Raw genomic sequence first — 23,071 nt, 5'->3', positions numbered from 1 at the left:
TATTCAGTTTCAGGCGGTTGAGTATTCAACCCCAGTCCCCAAAACTGCCCGTCGGAGTCGCGCAGGGTAGAATATCGCCTCGCTAAATTTTCAAATCACTATGTAGATGCAGTCCACCGGCCCGGAAATTCCTAGCTCTAACCCTATTTCGCTGCGGGTTATGGAGCACAGATCAATGCTTGGAGAGTTTTAAAGTTTCCTATTCGTATATAGGCATATTCAGAGTACTGGACTATGGATGCCGGGGGAAAGTACGTTGAACTCGGATGATACATAGGCTTCCTCACATGTTCAATCGGAGGGCAAGCTGCTCAACAGTCTGTTAGAACCAAACAGCTGGAGCCCGAGGCAAAGAGAGGAATATAGTTGATTCTTTCGAAATGTTTGAACAAATCACGGTACCAAGCCGCAATGCCCGAATTGAGATGGTGTATTGGACGTACCCAAGGATGGGTGGGCTGGCAGCACAGCATGCGATGGAAGGGAACTCGAACCCGACCCTGAAAGCGGAGCGGCCGAGCTCGGCCAGGCATCCTGATACAACGTCGAGTCCGGCAAATACAGGCCATTTTGCTTATTTTGGAAAATTTCAAGCATTCTGCCGACCTCACTGGCCGTCGCGAGTACACTGCTTTGTGCTTGTTGTATCACCGGATAAAGCTCATTCCACGCAACCTGGTGCTGATTGGTGGTACTAGCTGCATCCAAGGCCTGCTTCATCTGGAGTAGCTGCTTGCCCAATTCACTTTTCTCATCCAGAGTCTTCTTCTCCTGGGCCATGAGCCGGTTGATTTGGCTCTTCATGTGGCTTGCATCATCACGCAGTCGCTGCAAATTCTGCGATGCCTCGAGACGTTCTTGCTCCATATCGGTTTGCTGTCTTCTTGAGGTCTCATCGGCCTCTGCGAGGAGCTCTATGCATTTCTGATAGAACTCGTCGGTCGACGATCCTTTCCCTCTGGAGGCGTTCTAGTAGTTTCCAGTTTTCCAGTTAGACACCGTGGTAGCCATTTTGGAACATGAAGAGGAAGCTGTTACCTACTGCCAATTTTTGGAGCTTTGCCACACCAGACGAGGACGGACCTCTGGAAGCTGCCCCGGTAGGCGCAGAACGTGTAACTCGGCTGGCAGCATTGCTAGAAATGGAGCCGCTCTTTGTGGAGACCGGAGGGGCTGGGATCGTTGGCTTGCGCGAGGATGAAGCTTTTGCCATGCTGGATCGACCGGCTGGGAGCGGATTTTTCCCCCTTCAACGGGAAACCTGAGATTCAAATCCTTAGATTGGAGAGAGAATATACTAGCACAGCGGAAGGACTCAAGCTTAAACGTGTTTCTTTAACCATCGTTCCAGCTCTCCTGAACATCGTTGAAGTTGGAGTTCTCCGGCCCGACGTTGGTGAGGCTAAAGCGGATTTCAACGCTCCACTCTTTCAACGCCTCCACAACTCGGGGTAAGGCTTGGGACCCACAAGCCGCAGGAGGTCTAGATTCGTGTTTTTCCAACCGTTGGAGTTGGTTGTTATTATCATTATTACCATCGTACCGCATAATTCTGCCTGCCGTTCACTTATCCTTTTAGAGAAGCTCGTTGCCCAATCTCCACAGCTCGGAAACGGCTAGGATCGCTCAATGCTAGCTCCGAATCTACCCTCTAGACGACAAATCGCGCAAGTGGTGGCGTTTTGGGAGATCCGAGGCCGCATAAACAACACACAGGATGGGTGAAACGAAAATGTACCCTACCATGGGCCGAGGAAAGGAACTTTTGGCAAATTACCTCTGAATTTCTGGCCACTGCATTCACCTCGGACCCAACGGAGCACTTACAACCCAACATAGGTCACGCGAAGGCCGTACTTTAGCATCTCGACAAAACAACCGGGATGGTTCCCAGGCGTTCGACCACTCACCGGACTTGCCCCTCACGATATGGTCCAATATCTTGCTAAGTCCTCGGTTTTCTGAAATTTTCGGATAGTTCACATCATCGTGTCTCTAATCAACGAGGCACCGGATGACGCGAGAGGAGTCTTTGCACCGTCCACTGGCGGCTACAACCTTGACCCATCGTCCCATCATTCAAAAGGATTCAAAAAATTACATGTCCTCTTTCAGTCACCGAGATCAGTGGCCTCCATTTCTTTCTCCAGAACCATGCGAGTGCATATCCCAAGTACGTTGGAATTACTGTAGAGCGTTGAAGCCCCATTTCCACGTCTATCACCGCTAACTGTGATCCCTCCAGACATCTGACCCTCAAAGGTCATATCATACTCAGCCAGACGAGCAGGTAACCTCAAACGCTAAGGGCACCCTGAGGCGTCAACCCCTGAGGAAACTACGTACACTGAAGGCAGGACGCCGCAGTTCCCGCACCAAAGCCGTTGAAGACAGGCTTCGCACTCGGTACGAAGAACTAAAGGGGAAGAACCGACAGTTGTCCCTCGAGCAAGTCTTTTGCGCGCACAATTTGAGAGGGCCAGTGCGAGTTATCGGGTGAGAGATGAAAGAATGATAAGCTCTTTATCTCAAGCTCATACACAAATCATCTCCATAGCCTCAGCTCTTCGCGGATTGTTGACCGACCAGTCTAGTCGGCTCGTTCAACAGACAGACCCTGTGAAGGACAATAGGGGAAGGACATTATAGTCGGGTCAAACAATACCATCTATCTCAAAAGATCTTTCCATAGCAGTTGTCTCCTCATTGAGGTCGCTCTGAAGTACTCACGGCGTGTACTCGCTGCGTAAAGATAGAGCGACTTTAAATGTTCTTTACCACTGGACAAGATAGAGACTCCGCTAAAGCAATCGGGTTGTATCCGAGGGCATTCTCGCCACACATGCGGTCAACCAAGGGCGACTGGGACTGCGACTGAGGGACGTTCAACGGTCTCCACAGTCACCCCAGCCCCTTGGGGGCTGAGATTATCTAGCGCACTGGGGCTCTCTGCCTACAGTAGTGACGATTATAAAAGGTGCCTAAAGCCCCAGCCTTTTGAGAACTAGGACTGCGCTCCTTGTCCATAAACCACAGTGTCACGGACTACTTGCACATCTCCCTCACGACGTGATACCCGTGTTGTATGAAGTCATCCCGAGGGTGTCAACCTCATTAACAATGCTACCGTGGGAGCACACCCTGTTACCAAAAAGCACTTAACCTGAGGGCGACGACCTCGTAAAATAATAGCCGGGGTAAGGTGCAACCCCGTCATCAACAAGCAAAGCCTCAAGGGCGCCTACGGGTTCCTGGCGGAGGGCGCATGTGTACCTTGACCAGCAAACACATGCCGAGGGTGTCAACCTCGTAAAAGTGACACCTCTGCCATGGTAGGCACCTCTGCGTGATGCTGAGGACTAGTACCGGCGCTACTGCTGAGCACGGGAAGCGAAGACCTACCAAAATCGATGATTTGCATACGGTACTCACAGCCTGTAATGAATTTATTCTGCCACCCATAGTCCTTTTTCTGTTCTAGTTAGTATTGTACATCTCTGATGTGGGACTACTTCCATGAGGTGATTAGATTACGAACTGTAGTGCCGCATAGATAACGCGAAGTCAAGACTAATGGAACGCACCAAAATCAAACTTTGCATCCAAGTACAACTAGTAGCGTGAATCGTGCAGCTTCCTGAATCGTGGTCTTTGTCGATAGTAAGGTGGTTTGAAGATGGCAATTCTTGAACCTCATGGAAGAAATTGATTGGTGGGGTGTGACCGATGGCTCTAATTACCCAGTAAAGTACCTCGATCTGCTTTGCGTTTCGTGCTTAGAGTCTTCACCAGTGTCTTCACCTGTCTACTTTCTTGCGATCATGATGCCTGGGAGTATCATGCAGGTGAAAGCAGAACTGTCATCTTTCAGTTTTTGAAGTTGTCATCAAAAATTCAGGTTCGGTCATGGTTGAAGGCACCTCTGGACACCATCAACTTCGGCACCTATCTCGGAATATGAGTCAGACAGCAGCCGATTGATCGACTATAGAGTCAGTTTTCGTTCGTGCTCATCAATCCCAGTGAAACTGACTAATCGCAGATGGCGACTCGGTACATGTGTCCCTAAAAGTATTTTCGGCCCTGACGGATACCTTAGTCGGTACTAGCCGTATGTCGAGCATCTGGACCTCCTTAGGGACGGCACCTGCTTCCATGCCCAACACGGCCTCGGAGCGATGTCACAGCTCCGTAGTGTGCAGGATTTGAAGTGGAACGGAATCCGGCATAGAGAAGAGGTAGAATAACTGCGGCGGTGCCTTCGCTCTAATCATTCGCACCTCCATACTCTGTCTGTTGAGTTTTCTGCATCTGCCTTTGCAAGCCACCTCTCTTGGGACCACCTTATCAGGCTAGGGCAGTTAGGTGATAGAGTCACCTATATGCCTAGGTTCATGGCTTTTCCTAGCCTCACAGAACTATCTTTGTCGCAAATCACACTACCGACATGTTTCCTATCCGAGGAATACTTCACATTCGACACTCTCCGCTCCTTGAGTTTGCGCCATTGCCCTAACCAGCTTTGCTTACTTGTTTTGTTATCAAAGGCGCTAAGCAAAATACAGCTCGACTCTTTGGAGGGTTGTTTCGATTTCCTCCAAGACAACGACAGACATACAAATGCCATCAGTAAGTTTCTCCAGTCCTTCTATGGGCTACGGAAGCTTTATTTGCATATATCGAATTTCCCACCCCTGGGATCAGCCTTTATGGAAGGCGTGCATGCGCATTATGCTACTCTAGAGTTATTTATATATTATGAACGGCAACTAGCGCCAATAGATAACAGTGGACTATTTGAGGAAGACCGGGATTTTATCCTAGGCTGGGTCGGGGACTTGGGTCGCGTGATTGACTAGCGCCAAGTCACCTCCTTAGCCCTATTAATGTGTTCGAGAGCTGCCGTGAGTCGCTTCTATTAGAATTACCCGGAAGTAATATATTAATAGCAATAGCAATTATGTTTTGAGTCAGTTCGGGAAGGATCCTAGCTATAGCTATTGCATCTACGGTTTAGCGGACCTAAGAGACTGTACCAAAACCTCGCACGAGCGATCAGAGCCCTTCTATCGGAAACAGAGTAGCCAAGCTCTTCTGGCGTTCGCACGCCCGACGTTTGCGATAACCTAGTCACCTACTACCTGTCCCGCTCGACTCACAGAGCCTCCCTTCAAACAAGCAAACTTCTTCCGTACTTAGCCGAGGCCATAGAGTTTGTATCGTTCGCAACCTGGGCATTCGGCCCGGAGGGTATACCGTCTCTGAAGGTGCTGGTGTTGGGAGATTTCTCGCACGACGATCGCTACGAAGCCTAGCGCTTCTTGGTTCGCCGTCGAGACCCGTTGAAGGGATCTCAAACTCACGGTGCATGTCGAGACTTCGTACCGATCGAGTTAATGGATTTGGATACCTAGGGAGGCTTCTTAGGCGATAGCGCCCGCTTCCTTGCCGCATGCCCGGGTAGTGGCTTAATAGAGTCGCCTTACGATTCTTGATAGTAGCCTGGCTGCTAACGGTTATTCAGTAACCACGCCCAAGGTCTTTTCACTGATGAATACTATTTCGATCGAAACATCCCCCCTACCCGTCTTTAACAGTAGAATAGTCAACTCTTTCGTAGACGGTTATAAGCCCTCAAATTTACAACGCTACCTTTTATTCCAACTAGCCTCGCACGTTAAACGTGGGTTGTACAATACACATCCTCAAACTGAGCAAATAATTGTACCTACAGAGTTATGTAATTACGTTGAGGTTTTCCGTTGAACATCCGTATGTGCGGGACTATCTAATAACTATGAGTATCCACAACCGGTGGAATTCCGGTAAACCACTACGTAGACAGGCTACTACCTCCTAGCGATCGACTAGGTAGACCTCTTGAGCAAGAATATAAAGCGGTCGGGGTAGTCACAAACCTAGCTATTTCATACTACTCGACCAGGCTTATATGCAAATAATCATACGATGGATGCCCCTGCCTCGGTCGCTAGAGGCGACCGCCCGTGCAAGAGAAGACGAGACGACTCTGAAGCAAACGACTCCCAAGTCACAAATGAGCAGCAAACTAGAGACAAGACGCTGTGTGCTCTATACCGAATCAGGGTAAGATCTTTCCGTGAAGTATAATTCCTGAAGCCACTAACGGGACGTAGGCAGTACCTCGTGGCATGAAACTGTCTCTTATAGAAGAAATGAAACGAATTCTAGACGAGAATCCTCGTCTTGCGTCCACGACAATAGAATTCCTTGATCTCTATCTTTTCCTGTGGGAGTCTTACGTGATCGATTCGGCGCATAAGATCCGTTTGGAGGAGGAGCAGCAACGGCTACAAGCCGAGAACGCTTGGCTAATCCACGCGAATAATCGATTGTACCAGGCTTGCACCGACCGGGAGCTGGTGTTGTGGGACCGCCAAGAAGCATTCGATTCCGTGCAGGAGGCAGTGGTCAAGGTGCTCAAATCACTGCGAGTCCCGTGGATCACCCGTTGATCGACGGCGCTAACGGAAGACTGGGCGCGAGTATTGCAACGCATTTCCATAGAGCGATTTACTAGGTGGGAGACGTGTGTTAGAAAACGCAGAGGCGGGGTGAATACTTTACAGTAGAATTCGAAATCAGTTTTAACTCCACACTCTTGCGATTTGATTTGCGAACCCTAATCTGAAACACACTAGTGCACATTTGGAATGGTGGTCGATCTATAATTTCCAAGAATAGACATTGTATTTTACATGACCAAGGTGGGACCTTGCCTTGTGTATCTTACTCGTAAATGCCATACAATCGTAATTCTCTGCCATACCACCCACCTCAAGCAGGAGGCATCTTCACCCGTCTATCTCCCTAGAATGTCATAATTGACCTCACAAAATGGCACCGAGACTTCCACCATCCAAGCTGCATCTCATCCGCGACATAATAGAGAGCCAGTCACTTGGCACATCTAAAATAGCCGAAGAAGCAGAGTGCAGCCAGGCTACGATTATAAATATTCGCGCAAACTTGCGACAATTTGGTAGTGTGCACGCACCCCCAACTCGAATAGGACGGAGACGGACTGTGACACCACTGATGATCGAAGCCCTCTGCGAACACCTGTCTGAAAAGCCTGGTTTATACCTCGATGAGATGGCTGTTTTCCTCTGGGATGAATTCCGCACCCTAGTCACAACCTCCAGCATCAGACGAGCCCTTGTTGCCAAAAGTTGGTCTAAAAAGAGCACTCGGCAGCAAGCGAGGGAGCGAGATGCCGATTCGCGAGAATAGTATCTGCATAATTTATCGGATTTTCAGTCGTATCAGCTGGTTTACGTTGATGAATCCGGATGTGATAAAAGGGTTGGATTCAGACGGACAGGCTAGTCACCATTTAGTGTGTCCCCTATGCAAGTGTCACAATTTTATCGCGACTAGCGATATTAAATACTGCCTGCCTATTCCCAGGATGGAATCGTTTTCTTACGTGTCTTCCGCGGGTCCACGGATGCCACAGTGTTCGAGGACTTCATAGCGCAGCTTCTTTAGCACTGTGGAAGATGGCCCGAACCTAAATCCGTTCTGGTTATGGATAATGCATCGTTTCATTATTCAGAGCGGATGGCGCAGATATGTGTGGACGCAGGGGTAAAATTGGTCTATCTACCACCCTACTCGCCGGACTTGAATCCGATTGAAGAGTTTTTCGCTAAGCTCAAAGCCTTTATCAAACGCAACTGGAGTTATTATGAAGTAGACCCCGATCAAGGCTTTGATGCCTTTCTTGGATGGTGTATTGATGTGGTCGGTGCAAAAGAAGAGAGTGCTAGAGGTCATTTTCGGTACGCAGGCTTGAAAATCGAAGAAGTCTTAAAAGATTGTTAGGTACGCCCGAAACTGGTGCCACCACCTGAAAGCTTCGATTAATTATCCAGCCCCACTGCCAAAACACACTAGTCTATATTGGGGACTTATCCGTAGTACCCTGTTAGTTGGGCATGTATTGCTTTTTACGAGATTATACGGCACTTTATGTACTGCTTAAATTGAATATATCTGATGTCTCTTACCCTCAAGCCCTCCGAAGGACGTCGTCTCTTAACAATTAATCACGAGAAATCGAACCGAGATGGCGCAAAGCTACCCTAGAGCATGAGCTTAACCACGATATGATCCAGAGTGGGGGATTATCTATGGTATAGGCAGCTGGCTACAACATATACCGGGGACCTCTTCTAGTATATAGCATCAAAGCACATCGTGGAGAATGTATATGTTCAATAACTCACGAAGATTAATGGGTATTGGGATGGCTCTTCCGCTAGCGTGGAAATGTCTTGATCCAGTTCAGCATCAAGGATGTAGTGATATTGATTACTTAGCATGACATAACGAGGGGGTGAAGGAGTGAGGGGTAAGGTGATTGAACTTCGGTGAGTGAAGTACAGGGTTCAGTCACCTAAGCGCTCGATAAACCTGCTAGGCAGATGATGTATCGAGCTTAAAGATATATATCGCGTAATAAGAAGGATTTCAACACGTGTAGTCTTGTCGCTCAACTTCCCTGTGCACGAATTTATACAGTATACGAAAACATATTTTCCTGCTTTCGTTTATGAGTTCTTGTAAAATACTCTCGACCACAAAACTTTGCAACGTGGCTCTTATGGAGTTGTCTAAGCCAATAGCGCCGTAGGTACGCCTTAAGGGGTTCTATTTCGGGCCACCAGTAGGTCGTGACACATAAAGCCAGCTCATCGAACATTCACAAGCTAAATGTAGCCAAATGCCGTCAGCCGCCCTTGAGATAACTATATATATGCCCCAAATCTTGTTTATATGATATCAGGACTGTTGCTATACTCTTGAAGTTTCTTTTCTCTCACAGTGCATAGGATTTGACGCTTTAAGACAAGCAATTATCGAAGTAATACGCCTATGGCTCCACCAGTTAGCAAAAGCGATAAGTTCTATGCGGTCTACAAAGGTCGTGTTGACAAGCCTACTATATATTCATCTTAGTAGGATTGGATCTAACTTGGCAAGAGACGTTTGATGCACTAATATGCTACTTGCCTAGGAGTTAAGCGCACCTAAGAGTCATAGAATACGAAGGCGCCGAGCATAAGAAGTGGGACACACTCGAGGATGCTTGCAAGGCAATAAAAGATAGAGGCTTCGAGGACGTTGATATATTTGTTAAGAAATCAGCTAAAACCAAAATCGTGTCGTTGCGAAAAGACAAATACTATGCCGTTGCAGGTGGCAAGACTACTAGAGTGTTCACTTCTTGGGAGTAAGCCTCCTTATTTTGATAGTCCAACATAGATAACTCACATAATATAGGGATGCGAAAGAGGCGATTAATGGAACCACCGCGTGCCAAGAATGTTTTAGCACTAAGCAAGAAGCAGAAGAGTTTATTGAGAATTGGAAAGACGCCTACGCTGATGTATGGCGAAGGGCAATTCGATAAGGATTTAACGAGGGATGGAAGGCGAGGGACATGAGTTTGAATATTGGATCATTCTGGCTTAGGGAGAATGACAACGAGAGGTTAAAGGAAGATGGTCACGAGATGGTCAAAACGGCTCAAAATGAACTTCCGAAGATTGAGTAATTATCTGTCAAAGAAGATAACTAGAAATAGAGCGTTCAATCTAGGGTTACGTTTGTGGTAGGGCTCAACGAGCGAAGGCTAACACGACCGAAGAAGAGCTCTATATAGCGCCGGGACTTTGGAGCTTCTTCTACAACAAATTTAGCAATGAATGTCATGTAATTCTACCTACTTTGCTAAACCCGTAGTTACACAGTGCTACCTCACATTTCTGCGGAAAACTATAAACTACTCAGTATTCTGATAGCTATCCCTACACTATTAGTGAAAGTCAGCGCCACTGATGGTGGAGATCCGGTCTAAGTCCGTCAATAAACGCCGTAGTAATGGTTCGTGGAAATGATGTTGAACGAGTTAAGCTACTTTTTCTCCTGGCCTCAATTACAGTATTAGCCTGAAAACAACAATTGCAGCTACACAAATCAACACTCGTGAAACCAATAATATGTCAATTGCACCTGCGGTCAACAGCAATATGTTAAACTAAACCTCCTAAACGCCATGTACGCCAACGACAAAGTGGATAGTTGCTAAATTATCTCATAAATGGGGATTGCTTTCTTCATGTTCTCAACCCAGCGCCGAATGTCTTCTACGAACCGTCGAGCAATACCTATCTTAATGCTCTTTCCGATAAAGAATGCCGGGTCTTGATCCTTGTAGACCTGCTCAAGATCAAGACCATTATCGATCATCATGTCACAGATCTCTCGAAATGCAGCCTTGAGAGTGTCATCAGTGACATTTGACACTTGCAATTCACCATACTCCTTGACTGTTTCATCCCTAGGTCCAGGGATCTCAAGCGGACCTAGAGATTGCATGGACTGGAAGTCAGCAGAAACCTGTGCAGCCGCAGAGGTGGAAGACTGCGAGGGCAGGACCTGGTTGTCCCTAGCTCTCTCTTTCATCACCATCAAACCTTCAACATAACGTTGAGAATGAAATCCTACTAGTGTTTAAACAATCCATCTGTTTGTCCGAAGGGAAGAAACTTTCCCACACGCGAAGGTCTTCTCCGATCATGGATAGGTCTTTCGCACATGATAGATTGGCGTGATTGATCTACCCTGGCTACAGTCTTATTCTGTCTGCTCTTCGTCCTCATCCCTGAAGCACGGGGTAGGTACTAATAATCCAGTTTCCTACATTGTCTAAATCGGATGAATTGCCTTCGATTCCTCCTTTGTTTCCGTCATGCGTTGGTTTCTGGGTACCACTTTGTGGATCAACAGCAGGTAGTTGTGTCTTCTATCTTACTGGGTTTTCGCGATTGATCAAACTTCCTAACGGACACAGACTCAGAACGGCAAGGGAACGGCTACCATCATGTTCAGAAAAGAGCCCACCCACAGTTACCCTTTTCTGGCCGCAGGAGGATAATAGACCACAACCGTCGTCCATTGTTGCACTTCGATGCCAGATCTGCCACGGCCGTAGATCTGCCTCTTACCATAGAAAGCACTTTAATGACCCGATCAGTTTCCCAGCGACCGGCATCTGTTCTCGCCGGCGGACGAAGTGTAAGCTCTATAGTACGAGGTGGGATACACCGGTGGTAGCCATTCCGGAACTTCCAGCAGATTGATATATGACGGAAAAAGGAGCAGTTTATGGACCATGATTCTCGGTGGGAATTAGCGCGAATCCTATTAGAGTCAATTAAGCTATTTTGCAGTCTGGAAAATGACAAGAAAGGATGGCTGACCGTATCATTTAAGCTCTAATATTTGTTTCCATCGCTCCTTTCCTGTACTGCGAATAATCTGGAGTGAGAAGTAAAAAATTCTTGAATTATGTCGACTTCATTCTCGTTCAGTACACGGGCGGAAACTGGAGACTGCTTATCCCGCGGCTGCTGTGTCAGGCGAGACTGGCTAATTGGCTGCGTCATGTTCAGACTACACACGACACGGCCCCAAGTCAAAGTTCAATGATCTGAGATTGCTGTTGACATGGGGCTGCACGCAATCCCTCACTGACTCGTGCATCTTTTGCCTGGCACACACTGCATGACACGCATTAGAGAGATCTGCTTCACCAGGGGAACCTAGTCAGTCACGACGGTCACTCACCGGCCACGACCATATAGCACTTCATCTCTTTTTCAATGTCTACTGAATGACGATAAAAACAAAGCCGATCTTCTTCTCGGTACGAGGTCGGCAGATCATGGTTGGATGTGGTCTCGCCGCAAAAGATTTTGAACTGTAAAGCCGATCTGGCCCTGTCGCTATTGAGTTGGTACGAGCTCTGTCTTTTTTGTTCAAATAAGGGCAAAGCTCATGCGACGCTTGGGAAAAATCAGCAATTTCTTCATATCTGTCCGATAGTTTCCGATTCTTGACGGCCTGGATTAGATATGTCGCACAACGATAAATCCACATGGAATCCTAAAGACGACGATTGGCTCCCTCAATTTGCCTCTCAGGCCTCAATCCCATCAACATGTCGACTTTTGTAGACCGCTCCATCACTTCAAAATCACATACTCTTGGTCAGAGGCTACTTTTAAAGGTGCATGACTATCAGAAAGTGAGTACGTAACTTCTCTCAGTATAAAGATTCGGTGAACAAACATGTTACATGAGAGATGATATCGAGGTTGAAGATAATCGTATATACCGAAACCAGCAGCACTCATGCATTCTCTGTTGATGCCACAAAAATGTTTCTGGACCTGTTTTGATGCACTCCACTCTGAAGAAGCAACAAAAGTGAGGCGGTTAAGATGATAGGAATCTGGAGCTGCTTAGATCAGCGCACGTCTATTCACTATAAATACGCTGGAGTTTTTACCTCTAATGATAACAACCAACTGTGCAAGATGGCTCCGATGCTGGTGACGACTAAAAGTAGAACGGAAGCAAATGAGAGTACGGCTGCAATGTGGCTTACTTGAGCTCGAGTCTGATATCCCTGCAGGGTACGCTGACGTAACCACCAGTAGAAGAAAGACATTGCTAGGTAGTCAACACACAGCAGGAAGGCCACAATAAACCACATTGAGGGGTAAATGAAGGTACCGATCATGGCAGCAGTGACTTTAATCAAACAAGAAGTCACAAAGACTGCCAAGCCAGCCGCAACAAGGCGAGTCTCTCCCTCTAATCCGCTCAATTGAAGCTTCACTTGGTAATACTAAGTCGTAACAGTTAGCTCTGGTCTGCCATCACAGCATTCATGGGTATTACCCATGGCACCGGTATTAGAATCGAAATGAGGGCTCTCAAGGTCGCAACGCTCTTTTCACTCGATTTTCTGCAGGTCAAAGCCAAGCTCACAATGGAACAGCTCAATAGCATTATGCATTGAGCCAAATCAACAAAGTATAGTCGGTATAGTCGGTATTGCGGTAGTCGTATATACAAAAAAATACCCTTGCCCCGAGAACGACAGACAAGAGTGTGGTTAAAGCTGAGTACTGAATAGCCTCAGATTCCATAATGACCTTAGGATGAGCAGAAAATGAAAGAAGGCAGTTAACATGAAAGCCCTCCAGTCTTGTATTTATGAGCACAGGTAAGGCAACTGATAGGGGCTGATAAAACCCAGGTCCTGGGAGCTTCTAGATGTCTGCAGAGCTACCGCGAGAACGGCGCTTCACAACGAGCGGAAGGACTGCAGAGCAGAAATTTGATAGAAGTGACTCTCCTCGGGACCGGCGGGTTTCAATCCAGTGTTCATTCCTGGGAGATCTGCCTACTTCTCTGTTTCCCATTCCAGCCATGTTTCAGAATCAGATAAGACCTGACGGTGATTGAGCCCCAGTACTCGCTCCTGCCTGGCCAGGCAATCTCGTAGTAAATCAAGGGCGCGGGTTTATGACCTGAATATTTCAAGGTAAAAGAGAGATTGGCCATGCTCGTCAGAGTGGAGAGATGGTCCGCACCGAGCTTCGTCATGTTCACCTCCATGACCTGCACAAAAAGCTGCTCGGCCTCCTCCCATCGGCCGTGTTTCCTATAATTTCACGATAGGCTATCCATCCTCTTCAGCGTATTAGAATGTTCCACGCCGAGATTCATCTTGCGAGCCTCCATGACTTGCACGGCTTGCTAGACCGGAGACAGATTTGTCTTTTGGTCAGTGGGACAAATTTACGTCGATGAGGCGGTAAATTCGTTAGCATTTACATTTACCTTCTATTCGGTCCTAGCGCTTTAGGTTGCCGCTGATAACTCTTGCAAGTCCTACGGGACACGGGAATTTGGTCAATATTGTTTTCACCAACGAGTTCTTTGTTGACTCACCGGACCAGGTGGATGACATATTTGACTTTTCTCCCTTGGTGAAGCTCGTCCAGCTAGTTTAGTTTCCTACGAAGATCGGCCGATAGCTAGGTCCTATGCTCTCTGAATTGCAACAAGGTTCGCCTGTATATGATTTACCTTTCCCTTAAATTTGAAGTTCGAAGTCTCAGTTTTGGAAATGTGCCACGATGTCTCTCAATGCTCTGCCCTCGGAAATAATATCCCTCATTTCAGGCCATATACATTCTATGACGGACCTATTCAGATTTCTACGAGCAAACCATAAGCTGTACAACGTTCTTATTGGCGAGTTTTTCAAGAAAAACATCAAATCTGATGGAGGGTCTGTCCTCGTGTGGTACGCGAGTCATGGTAACGAAAAAGGGGTGCAGTGTATGCTGGCAGCTGGCGCAGACGTCAATGTCCGATCACATGGCCGCGAGCAATCAACAGGGCTTTTGGAGGCGATAAGTCACAATCATACTCGTATTGTGCAGCTTCTGCTAGAGAATGGAGCATCTCCAGATATAGCCGACCTCCGTTCTCGAAGGCCATTGAAACTGGCAACCAGTGGACGCAGCGACATCGCTATCACCAAGATGCTGCTTCACCATGGAGCCAAGGTTAATTCTGTCGCGTTTGATAAGCTGTCTCCTCCGTTGGAATCCATACGATCAAACTAGGCGTCCAAGGCGGCTCTACTCCTGAAATTTGTAGCTGATGCACATATATTGGAACGCAACGGGATGAATCTATTGCATGTCGCGGCATCGAAGAACGCAATATCTGCAGTTATCAAAGCACTCCTGCATTCTGGCATTGATGTGGATTCGCAAGACGGCACTGGACGAACTCCCCTTCAGGTAGTAACTGAACATTCATGCCTACGGGCTGTTCAAGTACTGTCACAGAATAGCGCCAACCTAAACTTTCAGAATCATTACCGGTTTGGAAATGGTTGGACAGCTCGTTTCTACACGATCCGCCCTAAGAACCTAAGGAATGATAACAGAACCATAATCCAAACGCTCGTGATGCACGGAGCTGAAATAGATATGCGAAACTCTAAGCAGCAGACACCTTTGCTCTATGCGATCTCTCAATGACGCATAAAACAAGCCCAAACATTCCTTCAATCTGGAGCAAATATTATGGCGCAAAACTCCGACGGCGAATGTGTTCTTCACTTAGCTGCTCTATCGCCATATTCTTCTTTCGATATGATAAGCTGACTGGCTGAAAACGGAGCTGACGTGAACTGGGTGGGGGGGGAAGCAACGTGAAACACCGGTTTTCTACGCCATCAAACGCATCTTTGGTGACGAGGAAAATGAGACAGCGAAAGTCCAAATGTTACTGTCATTAGGTGCTGATGTTAATTTCCGGAACATCGACGGGCTCACCCCTCTTGATTTGGCCGTCCGCAAATGCTCCATTTCAGTAACAAAGATCCTACTTGATCGCGGGGCGCAGGTCAATTCAAGACACTTGCAAAAGAAAGCTGCACTTCACCATGTTTTCGATGAAAGGTTTCTTTCTCCTCTGGAAGTACGAGAAATGGCTGCACTTCTCATTCGGCACGGAGCTGATGTGAATGCTCGTGACTCTGCCGGATATACGCCCCTACAGATAGCAGTCACGAAGAGATGGACGTGGGAAATAGTTGGAGAGTCACTGAATGCGGGAGCTGACCGATGTGCTACGTCTGATGATGGAAAATTTCCATATGATATGATTCCTGACGGTCCTTGGGCGGAAACACAACGTCTTTTCCTTCGTCATTACCCTGTTTGATCATACATCAAGAACAAAGCCACAGCATCAAAAATCATCTCCGCATTTCTAAATTAACAATAAAATTGTTTGGAGATCAGTTTGAACTTCACCTGGTATATTATCAGAAAGAATAAGAAAGTGTCAGGATAATGGATATTGGCATTGTATTGACTCGTCAGATGCAACTATGGCTGGCTGAGATCTGCAACCCCTTAATAACCCCCTCTTTAATTTTTATAGATTCTTGCTATATCTGGACCCCTCGGGCTAGTAACCCCCGAGTCATTGGTATTCTCATGGGTATTTCAACCCCCATGAAGTTCAGTAGTTTAGTTCATCAGAATCAACACTTTTTTCAGCCCATCTTTGCATTGCCCCTTTTTGATTCCGTTGCTATCATTAGCTGGTAAATCCTTGGTAATTCATAGCTGATGCAGGCCATTCCTGTTAGAAAGAGACAGGTAGGTAAAGCTTCATCTTGTCTTCACGGAAAACATAAGTGGGGAACGATCTTGTCCCAGAATTGGACTACCCGTTTATTAGGATAATTTAGGAAATTCGGTCCCGTGTTGAAGTTAAAAATGACTGGTACTAGAGCACAGCTTTTGAATTACTGTCAATATTATCGACTGCGGGTAAGGCAATATTTGCTATCCTCCACGGTTGGTCCAAGATTTACATCAACGAAGAGCGAAGGAACATCCTCGCAGTGCGCATGATTACCCACCAAGTTCTGTTGAGCTGGCCGATTTGCTAGCTAGTATTGTAGGAGTAATTCGTGTCTGATCTGAGAATAGACAGCCGAATCAGACAAGATGATGAACATCCGAGCAACATCTCAGTCTCATTATAGATTTTCCCTACTTCTACACGACCTGACAGGATCTGGCCCGATGATGAGCTTCCATCATTTAGTCAACAAGACTCTGGGAGGCAAAAGGACAGACTCAACTGATGTCGAACTATCATCACCTACGTTGGTGACTAACACAGGCCAAAGCTATGTCCGTGCAGCCCAACCCAGCAGTGAAATCGACCTTTAGCACGCCCACAGAACGAGGGGATCAGGGTGAGCAGCAAGTTCCATGGTGAGGACATGTGGATCTGGTGTTTTAGGCAGACCCGCCCCCACTGGGGGTGTTGCCTACGTGGGAGAGGGTGGTGAAAGGAACAACGATAGGGAATGAGGGCACTCCGGCGACGATAAGTCCTCACTCAGGTAACCACCGGTGTATGGCCATGCTACTTGTGTTTGCGAATTTCTCTCGGATTCTCTTAATCCTTTGCAATACATATTTTCACGGGTTGTGATTACTATAACCTCTATTCAAGCTATGCACTTCATTCCCCAAATTGGCTCGCGAAGGTTTCAAGATGCTGACGACCTTATGTCGCTTGCTGATGGGTTCGTCCCAGACGCGACAGAACGGGATAGAACCACTTCGCAGGGATTTCTGGAATGACTACACCTACCATCTGCTGGAAGAGGTGCGGGAAAAGTCTATGTACTACTATTCGCGTGTGAGAAGAAAGGCCTGGGTATTGATCGGAATCTTGGCCGCGCTGGTTATTATGTACCTTGCTACCGTCACCGTCACTTTCCAGCGACCATGCATCATCCGTGACGGACACTCCTGTGACCACCCTGTTATTCGACTTGCCAAAAATGCTCAGAAATCGTTTAACACGACCCGAGACGCTCAATCCCAGTCTCTCGATGAAGCTGTTGCCGAATACCGCCGGCGTTACCAGATGCCGCCGCCTCCCTATTTTGATAAATGGTACGAGTTCGTGACGGAGCGCCAGACGATGATGATCGACGAGTTCCACAATATATATCATGCCATTCTTCCCTTCTGGGGCCTCGCTCCGAGCACGATCCGCGCGCGCGCCCGAGAGGACTTAGGACGCCCAAACGTCCTGATGGAGGTAACTATTCATCATGGTCTGCCAATTTACAAGAATGGCGGCCAAGGCAATTTCCAGGAAGATGGGACCATCGAGTCGCTACGAAAATTTGCGTAGTGGCTGCCAGACATGAATTTGGGGTTCAACGCGCACGACGAGCCACGTGTGGTGGTACCGCACGAGGAGCTTAATCGGCTAGTCTTAGAAGGCCGCAAAGCCCAAGCTCGATTAAATGGCAAAGGCGTTACTCTGAAGCCTTATTTCACCCAGCAGAAGTTTGAGGAGCCTGTTCCGGTGCATTTTAACAGGTTCATAGATATAGAAAAGCAAGAAACCTGGCTCTACTCGCGGCTATTGTGCCCGCCTAGTCCATGACCCTCTTTTGTCGTGACGCTCTTTAGTGTATTGCCACGCGTAGCTTCGCTGAGTTCTATGCTTGCCGCGCTTCGCTCCTTTTGTCAATCCTGAAATATGACTAGAACTTCTGATAATTGGCACCGTGACAACGGATGTTACAGGAGAAGCCCTCTGCACCCACCTGTCTGAAACGCCTGGGATCTACCTAGGTGAAATGGTTGTCTTCCTTTGGGATGCGCTCCCGACCCTAGCTATAAACTCCAGCATCAGATGAGCCCTTATCGCTAAAGGTTGGTCGAAGCGGCTACTCTGGGATCGGGAGGTTTGAAAGAGAGGTCTCAGAGTGAAGATGGCGGTAGTCCCACCCGGGATTTCAGGACGCACGCTTGTCTTACAGGCCTTGAATGGAATGTGGGCTACGATAGTCCGGATATCTGCTGGTAGTAGTCAGTATAGATGTTACAACCTGCAGCGGTAATCCCAAGCACCGTTACTTCTGAGGCTACCTCTGTTTAGTTACGCAGTGCGGGCAAAAAAAGACGATCCTACGGGCACAAGAAATTCTAAGCATGAACAATCTGACTGAAATATGGATTGAGCCTCATATTCTAGGCAACATGGTTTGGCTGTGTCCCACGCAAAGCAACTAGAGGCCGGAACGCACGGAGTGCCTTCCCTCAATGATGAACTTCCGCCGATGGGGCATCGGACGAAGCCGACTCAGCCATTCTAAGCAACCACATCCTTGTCCCTGTCTCATTTTCGGCCGGGGACTTGGTTCCTGGTTCTTCGCTCATTTGACCTCTTTTCGTCCTCTCAGTCCGGCAAGGCCCCCACCAGGCTTCAGGCGCAGGAAGTTTGTCACAGACTGGCAGTCGGAACATGATGCGGGATTTGACAGCATTGCCTGATGCCATAGAACTCTTCTGGCGAGTTCTACTGGCTTCTTGGGGGGAGTACCGGACCATTTTCCCAAGATGAGTCTCCTTCTGACGTGGCATCAGAGGTGTCGCGTCAGATGCATTGCTTGTGCGGTGACCGGCCCGCAAGGCTCTATGATGCATTTTTAATCGGTATTGGGGTTTGATTTCTGGTTGGTTTGAGAAATCCCGAGTCTTAAATATTCATATCGTGAACATGTAATCATCACGCAATTGTCTTATAGAGAAGCATTTCAGTGGACCTCATTTTGTGGCGGCAGGTCACGGCTTTCTCGGTTTGGTTAGATCCTTCGGCATATTTGGCGAGTAGCCCTCCATCGAGCCTCTCTATATACCGCACAAAACATACCAGCTACTTAAACTGTCTGCTAATGCCCCATAATTTTATTGAATGATCAGAGCCTCAAATGACTCAGCCGGTTGTCGCCACGCAGTGCTCCTTCATCAACCCAGTTGCACGTAGCTCATTTCCTGACCATCGGGGCTGAACGTCGGCAGTCGGGAAACAGCGCACATTGTGAAGAGAACAAGACACACGGCTGTATGGACTCTATGAAGCCTACTTGGGAAGATAGTCAGGACTAGTTTTACCTTCCTCTTGTCGGTGCTCAGGTTGCATCGTGCGCTGATGATCTTTTCAGCACCCAAATTGAAAACCCTCAGCCCGCCAGCGGAAGATGAATGGTCACGTTTCTTTCCCGCTGCGTTGGAATCCCAGTAGTTAAGAAATCTCCACGGAACCTGAATAGGCTGGTGTCGTACAGACTTCTATAAGAAGGACTTTCCACCCACCGATCACTATCCCACATGTCTAAATTCTATCCAATTCGCCTTCAGGTCACTGATATGATCTCCCTGCACTCTCAAACTTGCAACCTTTTTGGTCGTGTTATGGGGGACCCGCTTCACCATACCCAATGCTTGTGGAATGCTACTGGATATCAATGCTCTAATGAGGTATCTAAAGAATCGCGGAGCCATGGGGCAATTTGTTTGACGATGGCACGGGTCTCTTCCGAAAGCCAATTCCGCAGAAACGTCACTCAGGCAGCTCGATATCTCCTGTGCGAGAATTGCCGTGGTTACCGGGATCGAGTTACAGAATGTGCGAACAGATGGGCAAACCAATTATTGCAGAGCGAAAGGCAACTTGATGCACTCGTGCGCCAGGGAAAAAACTATGACGCCTGGGACCGTTTTCTTTGGCCCACCGTTCTGTCACACTGACACGTAAGAATCACACATTTCCCGCTCAAAGTCAACTGGTACCGGATTAAGAGACATGTTGGATATACACTAAGCAAAGAAGTATGGCAATTTAGCAATTCGTGGATAAATCACCCCTTGAATCGAATCGTTTCTTCTTATATGTATCTGAAAATGCGGTGACCCGCACGTCATGGACGTCTCACGGCTCTTCGCACAGACATGCCGTGACTAATCCAAGTCAGTAGCGATAGGGCCATGATCGTTCTGCCAGTTCTGTTTACGTGAGCATAGGTCCAGTGGAGAATACGGTTAACTTACCGTTGTCTCTGCTGTAAACGGGCGCGGTTCTGGAGAAGGGGCGGCTGAGCGACGGCTGCGATCACGCTCATAAGCAGCACTGTCATTTTCTAAGTCAGAAAAATCAAACTGACCATCTAACTGGGTAATCAAAGAAATATCACTAGGCTGCATTGACTGAAGTAGAGTGTCTGAGCAAATAAAAGGTTCTGTCATGCTGCTCTGTATCGAAACACTGTCATGCATTTTGAGGTTTTCCTAGCTGTTGACTTCCATTGCAAGCTCGTTATATTTTCAATAAAATAATAAAAAAGTCCGTGTGCGTAAAACATACCGCGAAAGGCTGACTCATTTCAAGCATAGGTGATCCGTAGCACCATAATTGCGGATTCCGTCAGGTGCGTTGCCCGCTACAGGATCAGCATCAATAGAGGCCTCAACTTTGTTCGGTTTCCTCATCCTCCCCAAGCTTTTTAAAAATAGTTCCTAGCATAACCTGGATAGACAATGGCTCCCCTTCATTTTCTGGCGCCGCACGCTCCCGCAGCAAGTAGTCCACAACAGCCCCAGTCCTCTGGTTGAGCTCATAGAAAATTTCCAGAAGACGGGTAACATGATCAAAATCCTCTTTGGACAGCCTGAGGCTCTCTTGCAGAGACCTGACCTTTTGCTCAAGCTTCGCGTATGCCTGTTCGGCTCGAAGGGCTCTCGAGTCAAGCCTTGCCACGGTACGGAGAATACCCTGTCATGGTTAGAGAATGCTTCCACAGAGTATGGAGGGCATTGCATTTACCTGATCGTCCATCTTCATGTTCGTGATTACCAAGCGTGACGCTGCGTTTAAAGAGAGCGTAGGAAAGATAGTGGTACAGTGGCATTCAGTGTTTTTCCAGAGTGCCGATTGCATTAAATATGGCTATATGTATCTGTCCGGTGGAACATCAAGATCTAATCCGAATGAGCCTGTGGGGACTCCTCCGAACGATTGGTTGAAGAAAATATTCTTTCCCTGTACGTGTTTCTTGCAGCCTCCATCTACTACGAAGAACTAGAAGTCAGTGAGCATCACTCTTTTGAGGGGGTCTTTCCAGAGGTAAAGCTTGAATGATCTCAGAGTTGTGGTGAACTAGGAAATACCTCGGTGAAGGGATATAACGCCCTATTGTGAGTCCATCGTACATTATCCGCCAGCTTTGACCAATTCACCTGCCTGAGAAGTTTGCGTTCTCTGACATAGTTACGCCTTTAACGTCCCCTTGGACAACGACAAACATTAGAATAAGCGGAGAGTGATGCGCAAGAGTGGCGAACAAGAGTGGTGAACAAGAGTGGTGAACAAGAGTGGTGAACAAGAGTGGTGAACACGAGTGGTGAACACGAGTGGTTTCAAGGCAGGTACAGAGCTGTCAATGTATGAGAGTTTGTGATAACCACAATCAAGCAGTACTACTTGATGCAAATCGAATTTAGCTCTCTGTTTCAACTACTTTGGCATCTGCTTTCAACAATCAATTTGAGCTTGCTGCGGCTCACCTAAATTTGTGGACGGACCTTCACTTCTTTTATAATGCCGTTGGGTCCAAAATAATAAGTCTCGTCATCTCTCGACCTGTCGGTTTTGCTCGGACTGCCGTCAGTGCATCCCCCTGTTTAATATATATCTATTCCAGCCATTGCTACACTAGCACAGGAGACGGATGAGATATTTTGGCCCGTACGGGGCACCTGCGGTCTGAACACTGGCGATGTAGGCCTCGAAGACGGAGGGCTACAGCGCCGTGAGGCCTGCAGGCGGGCCCGTGGCACTCCATATATTTTAGGAGGAAAAGTAGCTATGCGGGAGCATACGTGATAAATACATGAGAGGGTTCCGCGGTGGGCGGGAAGAAACCGTCGTGGAGAGAGCCCGGCGCTCCCTCGAAACGGCGATATTCTTTTCGAGAGAGGGCAAGGCCAGGCGATATTTGTGTGCGATGTCTAGCGCGGAATATCGTGATCCCGACGCAAGGGGCTCTCACGCAACAGTCCCGAATAGAACCTATCATTTATTCACTCCAACACTGCTAGAGGAGAACAACGAGCCGTCACACGGTTCCACATATAAGGCCCGAAGGAGCCGCACAGTAACATCACATAATACCAAGGGCGACTAGAATCGCACGACGTAAATATCTATCAACAGTATTTGCGCAGAATCAAGTAAAGCCGTCCAAGCAGTAAGTGAACCAAAGCAGATTTAAACGCCCAAGACTAGGGCCTCCACTCTCCATAACGTCTTACTACTAGCCTACCACATCATCTTACTAGAAAAATTTGAAGTTCAAAACTCATAGTGTAGAAAAATATTCAACGGTGAAGGTGAGTTTGGGTGGGGGCGAGTGGGCCCGGTAGTCCGGACATGCTAAGGGGAGGAACCGTTGAAGCAAGCCCCTTTCAACAGTAGAGATTCACCGTGCACTGGTCGGAGATAAAGCACCGGCATACTCAAGAATTTGCTAGAATTGCACATTAGGGAATTCCGGTAGAATTAGATAGTTTGCGAGATGCGTGACTGTAGGGTTGGTGAATAGAGAGGGTTGGTGAATAAAGAGGGTTGGTGAGAGAGGGTTGGTGACTAGAGGTAGAAGCAACAACCGGCACGAACTCGAGCGCTTACCAGAGCGGACAGTACTAGCTTTGCCCCTAGCGTATCAGAAAATCCACTCTAATCCGAACAATTAATGTGGTTG

At 47.6% G+C, this 23,071-nt stretch overlaps 11 protein-coding genes across 11 annotated transcripts; 7 read left to right on the top strand and 4 right to left on the bottom strand.

Annotated features, from left to right (window-relative positions):
* Positions 1–393: 393 nt before the first annotated feature.
* POX_f07410 (uncharacterized protein) lies at positions 394–1,213 on the bottom strand (the record flags this gene model as incomplete). Its single annotated transcript, XM_050116213.1, has 2 exons — positions 394–969; positions 1,043–1,213. The coding sequence occupies 2 exons, from the start codon at positions 1,211–1,213 to the stop codon at positions 394–396; spliced, it is 747 nt and encodes a 248-aa protein (XP_049966352.1).
* An 801-nt stretch (positions 1,214–2,014) lies between these two features.
* On the top strand, positions 2,015–2,500 carry POX_f07409 (uncharacterized protein; the record flags this gene model as incomplete). The annotated part of the gene is made up of 2 exons (XM_050116212.1): positions 2,015–2,173; positions 2,246–2,500. The coding sequence occupies 2 exons, from the start codon at positions 2,015–2,017 to the stop codon at positions 2,498–2,500; spliced, it is 414 nt and encodes a 137-aa protein (XP_049966351.1).
* A 3,467-nt stretch (positions 2,501–5,967) lies between these two features.
* On the top strand, positions 5,968–6,494 carry POX_f07408 (uncharacterized protein; the record flags this gene model as incomplete). The annotated part of the gene is made up of 2 exons (XM_050116211.1): positions 5,968–6,105; positions 6,156–6,494. 2 exons carry the CDS (start codon positions 5,968–5,970, stop codon positions 6,492–6,494), a joined length of 477 nt encoding a protein of 158 aa, XP_049966350.1.
* Positions 6,495–6,876: 382 nt separating this feature from the next.
* POX_f07407 (uncharacterized protein) lies at positions 6,877–7,272 on the top strand (the record flags this gene model as incomplete). Its single annotated transcript, XM_050116210.1, has 1 exon — positions 6,877–7,272. The coding sequence occupies one exon, from the start codon at positions 6,877–6,879 to the stop codon at positions 7,270–7,272; it is 396 nt and encodes a 131-aa protein (XP_049966349.1).
* A 2,859-nt stretch (positions 7,273–10,131) lies between these two features.
* Positions 10,132–10,512, bottom strand: POX_f07406 (uncharacterized protein; the record flags this gene model as incomplete). The annotated part of the gene is made up of 1 exon (XM_050116209.1): positions 10,132–10,512. The coding sequence occupies one exon, from the start codon at positions 10,510–10,512 to the stop codon at positions 10,132–10,134; it is 381 nt and encodes a 126-aa protein (XP_049966348.1).
* A 3,530-nt stretch (positions 10,513–14,042) lies between these two features.
* Positions 14,043–14,537, top strand: POX_f07405 (uncharacterized protein; the record flags this gene model as incomplete). Its single annotated transcript, XM_050116208.1, has 1 exon — positions 14,043–14,537. The coding sequence occupies one exon, from the start codon at positions 14,043–14,045 to the stop codon at positions 14,535–14,537; it is 495 nt and encodes a 164-aa protein (XP_049966347.1).
* A 667-nt stretch (positions 14,538–15,204) lies between these two features.
* On the top strand, positions 15,205–15,648 carry POX_f07404 (uncharacterized protein; the record flags this gene model as incomplete). The annotated part of the gene is made up of 1 exon (XM_050116207.1): positions 15,205–15,648. One exon carries the CDS (start codon positions 15,205–15,207, stop codon positions 15,646–15,648), a length of 444 nt encoding a protein of 147 aa, XP_049966346.1.
* A 1,356-nt stretch (positions 15,649–17,004) lies between these two features.
* POX_f07403 (uncharacterized protein) lies at positions 17,005–17,655 on the top strand (the record flags this gene model as incomplete). Its single annotated transcript, XM_050116206.1, has 1 exon — positions 17,005–17,655. The coding sequence occupies one exon, from the start codon at positions 17,005–17,007 to the stop codon at positions 17,653–17,655; it is 651 nt and encodes a 216-aa protein (XP_049966345.1).
* Positions 17,656–18,572: 917 nt separating this feature from the next.
* On the bottom strand, positions 18,573–18,959 carry POX_f07402 (uncharacterized protein; the record flags this gene model as incomplete). The annotated part of the gene is made up of 1 exon (XM_050116205.1): positions 18,573–18,959. One exon carries the CDS (start codon positions 18,957–18,959, stop codon positions 18,573–18,575), a length of 387 nt encoding a protein of 128 aa, XP_049966344.1.
* A 1,819-nt stretch (positions 18,960–20,778) lies between these two features.
* POX_f07401 (uncharacterized protein) lies at positions 20,779–21,153 on the bottom strand (the record flags this gene model as incomplete). The annotated part of the gene is made up of 2 exons (XM_050116204.1): positions 20,779–21,084; positions 21,136–21,153. The coding sequence occupies 2 exons, from the start codon at positions 21,151–21,153 to the stop codon at positions 20,779–20,781; spliced, it is 324 nt and encodes a 107-aa protein (XP_049966343.1).
* Positions 21,154–22,201: 1,048 nt separating this feature from the next.
* Positions 22,202–22,495, top strand: POX_f07400 (uncharacterized protein; the record flags this gene model as incomplete). Its single annotated transcript, XM_050116203.1, has 1 exon — positions 22,202–22,495. The coding sequence occupies one exon, from the start codon at positions 22,202–22,204 to the stop codon at positions 22,493–22,495; it is 294 nt and encodes a 97-aa protein (XP_049966342.1).
* Between the last annotated feature and the right edge of the window lie 576 nt (positions 22,496–23,071).

The sequence above is a fragment of the Penicillium oxalicum genome, chromosome VI (genome assembly GCF_001723175.1).
Source record: "Penicillium oxalicum strain HP7-1 chromosome VI, whole genome shotgun sequence".
In the NCBI taxonomy this organism is placed as follows: domain Eukaryota; kingdom Fungi; phylum Ascomycota; class Eurotiomycetes; order Eurotiales; family Aspergillaceae; genus Penicillium; species Penicillium oxalicum.
Note: the sequence above shows the minus strand (reverse complement) of the source record. Positions and strands in the feature narration are given on the sequence as shown.